Here is a 10,000-nt window from a genome sequence, read left to right as displayed (position 1 = left end):
CTACTCAAACACTCCCCTCCCCCTTTTATTTTTTCAATCGTTCATCCATTCATTCATTCTTGCAGAGCTTGTTAAAACAATCTGGTTCCCCCTCTGCTTTAAATGGCAGTGCAAAACCAGGCATTATGCCTCAGATACTGTCTGTCTCATCCACTTACACAACAGAAGAGTGCCACATATCTGTTACAATCCAGCAAATGGGACCAGAGAAGAGAGCGTGAGCTGGGTCTGAATCTGTCAACTTGACTTTACCACAGCCCAAAAACCCTCTGTCTGCAGAGGCGTATAAAGCTTTTTAAAAGTGTGGGGGTTGTGGGATAGGAAAATGAAACAATCTGGCCAAATTATAAATAACTCCCTACAGGAACATTGTAAGTATTTTCGGAGAGGGGTGCGGACTATATTGGTGTCCGGGAGTTTCTCCCCCGAATTTTTTTGAAATTATCATTGCTATTCACACCATTTTAATGCAGTTTGGGAGGGACAGAAGAAGCAGCGCCCCTCATATGTGTGGCTCATGTGACATGTAGGCCTACATGATCTACCTGCTATCACTTCACTATTTGGCACTACCCTACATGGAGACATCTCATGTTATAAATCAAGAAATCATTTCAGAAATTATGTTTCGTGCATATGGGTTAGCAGGCTACAATAAATTGCCTAACAGACAGCAGCCTAATTTTGAGGCATCACTAATACCTATTAAATAAATGTAAAGGACACAGAATAGTGACAGAACTGTAAGCTCGCATTCAAAAACGTTTGAAACTTATGCAAAGGGAATATAAATAAATAGTGTTGCATATAGCCAGCTTAATTAATGTACATTTAAAGATTATGATTAGCAGTTTCTATGCTTTTTCCATCTATAGTTACAGGAAGCTACGTTGTTGTTTAAACTATTGTTGTTTCTATAGCCTAGTCCACGTTACCTCTAGTTTCACTTTGCTGCAGGGACGCACACATTGCATGAGCGCTCATAAGCGTTATATTTGAGTTCTACTACATGCTGGAAATCTTAGTTCTCAAATGTAGAACTCAAAGGTGTCTTGACGCCACCGTTTGTAAGATCAAAATAAGATGTTTTAAATGGAACGCGATCGTATTTAAGACAAAGATCTCCAGTAGATGTACTGTAGCACTACGACACACATTGACAGTGAAATGCCGCCGACGTTTGATCAGATCAAATAAGACGTTCTAAATGGATCACGATGTAATTAGCCTACAGTACAGATCTGTTCCAAGCGTCTTGGAGACGTGTGCTGACTGTGCTATGTCTATTCATGGGTTTCATCAGGTCCCTTTCCACAGGTGTATAAAATCAAGCACCTTAATTATCAATGCAGACTGGATGGTGCTTGATTAATACACCTATGGAAAGGGACCTGATGAAACCCATGAATATAGTTGATGACAACAAATTAAAAAGTATTTCTGATTGGGGAAACGTTTAGCCTAGTTTATTATTTTTTTTTTTCAGTCCGCGGTTCCATATATTCAATCTTGCTGCAAATGATCAGACGTGTGAAGCACCGGGCATAACTCAATTTCGCGGCTACGTGGACCAGTAGGTTAATTGTTGAGGAGGCCCATAGTAGGACTGCACAATTAATCGAATTTTAATCACGATCACGATTTTGGCTTCCCACCATCAAATTTGCGTGATCGAGCGATATTAAAAATGCGTGCTCTACCCATTGAACCAACCTGGCAACCCATAGAACACTCCGCTACAAAACAATGTGCCTGCATGCAGCCTACCAATGACAACTGTTCCCTGCACTGCTCAGCCTGATGCAATGCTCAGTTTGGATGCACTGTGGACTAGTAGCATTATGTTAACTATTAGTAGGCTAGTTAGACAATATAAAAAAACGACGATCAAAAATCAAATGTGTGGCACAGCAGGCCAAGAGCTTGTCCCTCGAAACGGATCATCCGTTGTTCGAAAATATTTCGGATTTCAGGCAAATGGAGTTAACCAAAAACTTTAGCAAAGCAGGGCTCTCAACTCGTACCGTGAAACACATCAAACCACACATGCCTTTTTATCACGTTAACTTTTAGTCCATGTTTGCTTCCTCCGATATAGCCTATAATAAGAGTTCAGCTAACGACGGGATTCGTGAATTACATTCATGTATTTTATAAGCTACATGTGCAACCTACAATGCATATGCGTTTCAAGACAGCCTACTCAAAACGAGTGAACAATAATGAAATTGTAGCCTACACGTCAGTGTTTTACATATCAAAGAATGACTAAACCAGGGGTGTCCAAACTGCGGCCCGCCACGCACTTTAATCCGGCCCGCCGAGCATTCATTAGTTTATCATAGATCCGGCCCGCCACACTTTAATCCGGCCTGCCAAGCATATAATTAGGTTATCATAGCTAGCTATTTTTTCCCAGCGATAGACGACGTTGTGATTAACTTCAGGCTACTGCAAACTGCTTTACACTCTTCCTAAAGAACGTTTACAATGTCAATGTCAAAACAGCTTGTTACATCGAGATACATAGTATCTCCATTGCAGCAGATCTAACTACGTTATGCTACTCCATTTAATTGGGAACGATTTGAGCGTCTTGAGAGAGCGCGCAATGGCAACAGTTCCCATTACTGACCATTTACAAACTGAGTGGGCACAGCACTAGCCATAGGCTATTTGACTGGATCTGGCAAAGGGTCTTAAATTGACAGTGCACCATTTATAAATGAATTAAAAAGCATCAAATTAACAGTATTTCTTAAAACTTTGTGTTGCCGTTAACGTTTCCCCAAATATTAACAAAGTAGCAAGCTGGAAGTTTGGAAGTCGCAGTCAATCTATATTTGCAGTAATTTTGGGGAGTAAATGTGAGGGGACGAATTTGGGTGAGCCAGATAGCAAGTCCAATATGTTTAAGGGAAAAAATATTTTTGTCACTAAAATTAATTAATAATCGTGATAAATAATCGTGATCTCAATATTGATCAAAATAATCGTGATTATCATTTTGGCCATAATCGTGCAGCCCTAGCCCATAGTTTGAGAAAAGCTGCAGATCATTGACAGAGAAAGCATAATGCTCCGAGAACAGTAGCCAAAGGTCTTTCTGCAGAAACAACAAGTGCCTTGGTGCGCGCACCCCCGCTTTCACTTTGACTCCCTGCATTTCTACATTGTGACAAAAACTGTCAGTCAGACAGTGCATTTTGGTTTACTAAATTAGCATAATGCGGTAACAATTATCATTTTAATTCTACCTGAAATCTGCTCACTGCAGACGTTATAATGCAGACCCAAGCAGCTGCACAGCCTTGAAAGACGCACTCTTCACTGGCTAATTTGATATGATTAGATGACCGTTCAATCAAATCAACAGACCTATTTGTGTCTCTCTGTGGTTCCAACTCTTAGGGGAGCGTTTCTTTCTATATTTTACTTTCATTTTAATTTAATCTGACAAAAAGTGTGGGGGATAGAATCGTGTTCCAGCAAAAGTGTGTACGTTATAACACCCACATCCCCCACGCTTGCTACGCGCCTGTCTGTCTGTACCCAAAGCATGCCCACCTGGAATAATTCAGAGCTGCCAACTCTCACGCGTTGGCCGTGAGACACACACATTTGATTAGTTTCACACGCCACACCCCCGATTTCTCACGCTGAAGTGTCAACCCGGTCGGTCAGATGCCTGAAAAATGAGTTTAGCCTATCTATAGATCTACCTGTTGAGCCACTGATCTACTAGTTATGCTCTCAGAGACGGTGAGAGGGTTCAAGAGCACCCCCTGTCTGTGGAATTTTCTAAATGTTCTCTCATTTGCGATGCTACTTCAGAATAATCTGACTCTCGCCAGATGAATTTCGTTCTGTTTAGCTCCGCATAGCTTCACTATCATCCATCTGAGACCTCTTCCATTGAGAGTGATTTCAGCACGAGATTGTATGGTAGAGCCAATCAGGACACAGGGCGGGAGTTTCATAGATGTGACATACCTAGCATTCATGGGCTTCGGAAAAACCTTTCTCCGAGTGAAAACATCATCATTCCGCGTCATTCACGTCACGTAATGTGTGAGTCAGAGGTCGGAAACTGGGGCTAGATTTTACTAACAGAGTTGCCCAGTTAGGGGCTCGTCATCACTTTTGTCGTCACGTTGTAGTTCGTTTGTACCTAGCGTTCATGGGCTTCGGAAAAACCTTTCTCCGAGTGAAAACATCATCATTCCGCGTCATTCACGTCACTTAATGTGTGAGTCAGAGATCGGAAATCTTTCATGTCCAACAGTTTTAATGTGAACTTGGGAATTTGCCGTTTTTGTCACTTGAAAGCTGCATATCATTCTTTCACGAGCATCTTACACTATATTTTAAGCAAATACAGTTGTTTGTTTAGGATTAGTGAGTGTATGTTTTAACCTTTGTTGTGGCATCCGTGTTTGTCACACATTCCGACGGCAAAGCACATGAACACTTGCTGTCGGAAAAACAAAGTAGCCATGGGGGCGGTCCTTGTCATTCCGAAGTGCCCTGAATGCACCAATAGCGTAGAAGCCACTGTGAGACTGTTATCAGTGTCACGGGTTGGCTTCGATGTGAGTGGTTGAAGTAGCACGTCAATAGATGACGGACAAGTGGCTTATTCAATCATATGCAAGCATTTTTTGATTAGGCCCAGCCTTCTGAAACACCATTCCAATGGATTGGTTCCAGATGGATGAGTGGAGCTAGGTGGAACGAAATTCATCTAGCGAGAGTCAAGTTAACTTCAGAAGCCATCCCGGGCGCATTTCCCCCGCATTTCCCCGGCTTCAGGGATGCTTTGAGTATAACTTAGTATTTTTACACGCTGAAGTGTCAACCTGGTAGGTCAAATACCCGGCTGATGAGGTTCAACTAAACTAAACATATATATATGATATTACACATCATGTGAACGAGCGGAATCCATAGCCGTGGGAAGTGGGGGTGCTAGGGGTGCGGTAGCACCCCCTGCAGGAAAGCACGCGTATTTATGTCATAGGCTACCACTCACGATCAGATCCCCCTATTATTCTATTATGCACTAAAAAATTGTACATTAGACCTGGTAGATCTAAACAAAAACTTAACAAATTAACAAAACAAAGGGACATATCCTATGACGCTAGCTTTATGGTACGACAATATGCCATATTAAGTAGCTGAATATTACCGTGAGTTTCCCAAGGAGCTGAACACGGGCCGCCTCAATCTTCAGCTTAAAATGATGCATAGTGTTATCGGGGAGTCTCGGTGCACCACGGTGAAAGGTGGCATGGATATTGAGTAAGCTCCATCCACAAACAAGAGCTCTCTTCAGCGAGGTAGATGAACTTATTCATCTGTGTCTTTGCGTGCCTGTTTCAGTGGCCTCCTCAGAGCGTTCTTTCTCTTCTTTTTGAAAGTGTTTGTTAAAGGCTACACTGTCCGTTTATGATGTCAGCATTTGTTGTAGGCTATATTTGTGATATGTGGATCAATTTAATGTAGGCTAGCCTATGCATATTGCGTTGTGTAGGCCTATGTTATGCATATGTTTTGAGTCAATGTGTTCTGTCTAATATGCTGTGCAATAGGGTCTTTAGCCTGTTTTGACACCCATGTCAGAAGCGTCAATAATTATTACGTTTTATTATTGTTGGTGTTCAACAGTTTTATATTTCACGTGTTCACCGTCGATTTCGGTGCAAGGCTACAGCAACTTTGTTACCTTACTAGTGTAGCGTCAGATAGCAAACGGTTACTTTGTTTGCGTTAGTATCAATCTGTGGTTTGCGACATTTTGTTGCATTTTTTTCTGTAGTGTAGCCATAATGTTCTTGACAGTGATGTATGCCTGTGCTGTGTGTCATGCAATGCCAGTATGCTGTTGTCCATTAACAGAGAAAGGCGTTTAAATAAAATACAATAACTTTTTTTAACCCCCCCACTACAGCACCCCCAACCAAAACTAACTTCCCACGGCCCTGGCGCTCCCATTACTCTCGGTTAAATATCTCACTAACCCTTCACAAAACACGTGGCAAACCCAATATCACAATAAACAGCAAACCATACAGAATACAAGGATATAAAGCATGCCTCTGTGCAATAAGTGGTTCCTGAGTAATCTGGTTTTGAAATTGCAACACATTTCTACATGGCCTCATTGGGGCAAAATTATAATGTATTCTAATGTAAACTATTTGTCAGTACATACATTTTTGTAAATTGCTCAGCCATAGATTATCCCACTATCATATATTCAGGTTCCAGCCAATCCCACTTACACAGATAAATGAATATATTTATATCGGCATGCTTCCTAGTGACATTAATGCAAAAATATGAAGAAAATCAAATAATGAGACACAAATATTGATATAAAGCCTGACATAAGCCATATGCAAACATTCACATCATATGTTCCTAGATATGGGTACATCCTGAAAAAGGAAGAGCATGTAGGCTAGATGGCCATTACAATGACCAATATATTATCTTAAGTGCTGAAATGTACACACATTTTGAACATTTCTGAACTGTGAAATGTAGCATATGTTTTGTGGTTGTGAACTTATTGCAATATCACCATAACTATTCCACCTGTGTGTGCATGGTTATAATTCTGAAGTGCAAAATAGCTTAGGCTACAGCACAAATATTTTCATAAAAATAAGCAAGTCTGACCTCTGACCTGATTGATGCATTTAATAGTTAAAATATACAAACATTTCTTAAAGTCTTACAAAACACCCACCCACTTTTTAAAATTGTTAGTTTGGACCCCCCCCCCCCCACACACACACACACACACACACACACACACACACACTTTGCCATCGCGAAAATACCAGTGCTGTTTTCAGCATCTGTTTAGTGCTTCATTGTCATTTTCATTGGATTCTCCCATTTGCGCCAGAATCATTTCGTAAGCTTTTTTTTTTTGTTACACGCATTCTCCCATTTTGCTTCTGTCACACACACAGTGACAAGCGCCAAATCCCCCGCAGTGTTGAAGAGATCAGTCGTCCCCCTCACTTTTGATAAGAAAAAAAGCCTTATAGGTACGCCAATAAATAATAACCTATAGGTTTATGCTAGGCTATGTAAAACTCCCCATTAACAGCATCACGTCACTAACCACAGCTAAGACTGCACAACCTCGTATTCACTCTGTTGGATATCTGAAGCCAGTTTGTCTACTTAGATGTAAATCCTAAAATTATGGCCGGGTCTTAAGACAAAGTACAGGCTTTTAGGGGCTGGATTGTATTCGAGACAGCTCTTTATTTCTTATGTGAGTTTTATTTTGAGACATGCGTTTCTTGGAGCGGCATACATGTAGGCCTTCAAAAGCATAACATTTTCGGTTTAGTTTGATATTTAATTTACTTAATTTACTTAATTTTAATTTACTTAATTTACTTTTGGACTTTTGGACTTTTTATTATATTGTTAAATGTTCGGACTGATGGGCACTGAAATCTGGGGAGGTATTTGATGATCACTATTACAAACAATAGTTAAATAGTCAAACAAACCATCCGCTTTCATGCGTTCATTGAACGTCCGCGGTGCTGTAATGGAAACCTTATTGCGTAGCCAAATAGCCTATATATTGAGTTATTTTTAAATTAAGCATGATTTACTTTTTATTAATTTCGTAGGCTGGCTTTATTTTGCTATATAGAAGTATCTAAATAACCTGTTAAAATGTACCAGAATTCAGAAAATTGCATCTAGTCCAAAAACAAAATTTCTGGGGGAAGACCCCCATACCCCCCGCTGAAATGTCCCACCCACTTTCAGAATGCCTCAGACGCCCATGGCCCTAGTAGTTGATCCCTTTGATACCAATGTTTAATAAACTCTGGGACCCTGGTCCCAGGGATACTGCACGGGCCTACCAGGCCTAGGGGCCCAAGGGGTCAGGGGGCCCTGAAGCCCAAGCCTTTACATGGAATCATTGCCTCAATATCAACACAGGATGTAGGCTATGAATCTGATTGAATTTAGTATTGGCCATCCCCAAAATGCACCAGAATACAGGAAATCACATCAAACAAATTAAAAAAATTCTGGGGAAGGACCCCCAAGTTCATAAAAAAGTTCATAATCCGTCCACACCTGAGAACCACTGATGTACGTTTTTCTTACTGTACGGTAATAATGCTGAATGAACCAAACAAAAATTTCCACAGCAAAATTTTGGTTGGATCCACCAAATCTCACTCCAAGGTTTTTTGAAAAGTTGGCAGCCCTGGGAATAGATAACAAGTCTAAACCTGAACACAACATCTGAACCTAACAGAAGTCTAACAGATCATTTGATCAAACCAAATCTAACCATGCAAGCGGAAAAAAAAACTTAAGTATGAACTTCCTCTCTTGGCAGAAATAACTATGGAGAAATAAGGACATCCAAAAGCCTGTGCCACTTACGCTCTGCAGTGACGAGGGGAGGGTAGAAGAGGAAGTAGCCCACCAGCTCGGCCGTTAGCTGGCTCAGGAGACTGCTGGCCATGGTGCCATTCAGAGCCGCGCTGCCGTTCCGCACCACATAGATGAGAGAGACGGCAGGAGAGCCGGCAGACTGGGACGCACTCAGGATCTGAAGAAAGAGAGACAGAAGAGACGAACGAAAGAAAGAAGAGAAGAGAAGAGAAATTAAGAGGATAGAAGGATAGAAGAAAAGAGAAGAGAAGAAAATTGCATTTTCGAATGGTTCAAAGAACTAGAGAGCTGGCTTTGATAAGCTCATTTACTCTACTGAACTGTAAATTCGGTCTGCAAGGAATTACATCAGACATGGTAGTAATATAGATTGTAATTCACCGATCTTATTAAAACGTAAGCGCTATGTCCCAGAACACAATCGAATTGTATCTGAGGTTGAGATGCAAATTTGATTTACAAATGCGATGAGCGATGCACCCAAGGAGGGATAATGAGCTGCCAATTATACGTGGCTTGTTTTGTTTGCCTCGGCAATGACATGACTACAAAGCAGAATCAGAATGGATGAAGATGCCACACCTGTACTTCAGTCTGCAGCAGGTTACTGTCTGAACCACTTTGAAGCGTCTCAATATAAACAGACAGCAGATGTCAATCACTCGCTGCTGAGACATCAGTTAAAAATTAAGAGGTCATAACGTGTTGAAAAGCATGATCTATGCAAACAAGGCAACTTTGGCCTGAAATGCTTAGCAAGAAATGTCCTGCATAATTCCAGCAGAGACCCCTATAAGTCTCATTAAAGATGGGAGAGAAAGAGACATGGGAGAAGATGGGATGCTGAGCCAGCAAGACACCTACAGGAGGAGGTAAGTAAGGCTTATGTAATAATAAAGGACACTCCTGGGAAACTAGTGAGCTCATGTGTAAGCAGCTGCACAACAACTTGCCCCCACCCAACACAAATATTATGAAAATCCATTTAATGTTACTCTAATCCCTTTATGCTACCTTAACTATGGCAAGGGTATGAGGAATCTTTACCAGAGCCCAAACTTATAGATATAAATGAGTGTTAATGCTATGTAGGGTATTTAATTATTTGTGACTTTAGTTTGGTACGTTAATTACATTACAAAGGCATGAGCTGCATACCTTATCATACTGGCACATTCATGCTAATATACTGTTCTTTGGAGGGTCAATAGAGAGACAAAGCACAGTACCTGCACAGAGAGACTGCTCTGGGAGTGAAGCACTTTGGCCTCAGCCTCTGCAAAGGCCTTCTCCAGACGCTGCTCCATCATCTGAGAGAACCGGCAGGACTGTAGGTCGTCCTCTGCGTTCACAAACCTGAGCACTGCACAAACAGCAAACCATTACAGATGTGTTGAGAATTAGCTTTACCCTGGTGCTCTTAAACAAAGGCAGCCAAGGGACAACAAGGAAAGATCGTTGCTGATTGCCAAGACTAAGAGTGGATTGAATTAATACAAAAAAAGTCTGCATACATGAAATGAGAGCCTGAAATTAGAACAGATGA

General features: G+C 41.1%; 1 protein-coding gene across 1 annotated transcript in view; it reads right to left on the bottom strand.

The window, feature by feature from the left end:
• The window catches only part of kiaa1549lb (KIAA1549-like b), a 76,449-nt gene that overhangs the window by 34,280 nt on the left and 32,169 nt on the right, over positions 1–10,000 (bottom strand). Inside the window, exons 6-7 of the mRNA XM_048263685.1 lie at positions 9,684–9,817; positions 8,443–8,611 (exon numbers count right to left, since the gene is read on the bottom strand). Coding sequence (XP_048119642.1) covers positions 8,443–8,611; positions 9,684–9,817 — 303 coding nt within the window. The remainder of the gene's footprint in view (positions 1–8,442; positions 8,612–9,683; positions 9,818–10,000) is intronic.

This window comes from Alosa alosa, chromosome 14 (genome assembly GCF_017589495.1).
Source record: "Alosa alosa isolate M-15738 ecotype Scorff River chromosome 14, AALO_Geno_1.1, whole genome shotgun sequence".
NCBI lineage: Eukaryota > Metazoa > Chordata > Actinopteri > Clupeiformes > Clupeidae > Alosa > Alosa alosa.
This window is presented reverse-complemented; position numbering and strand designations above follow the sequence as displayed.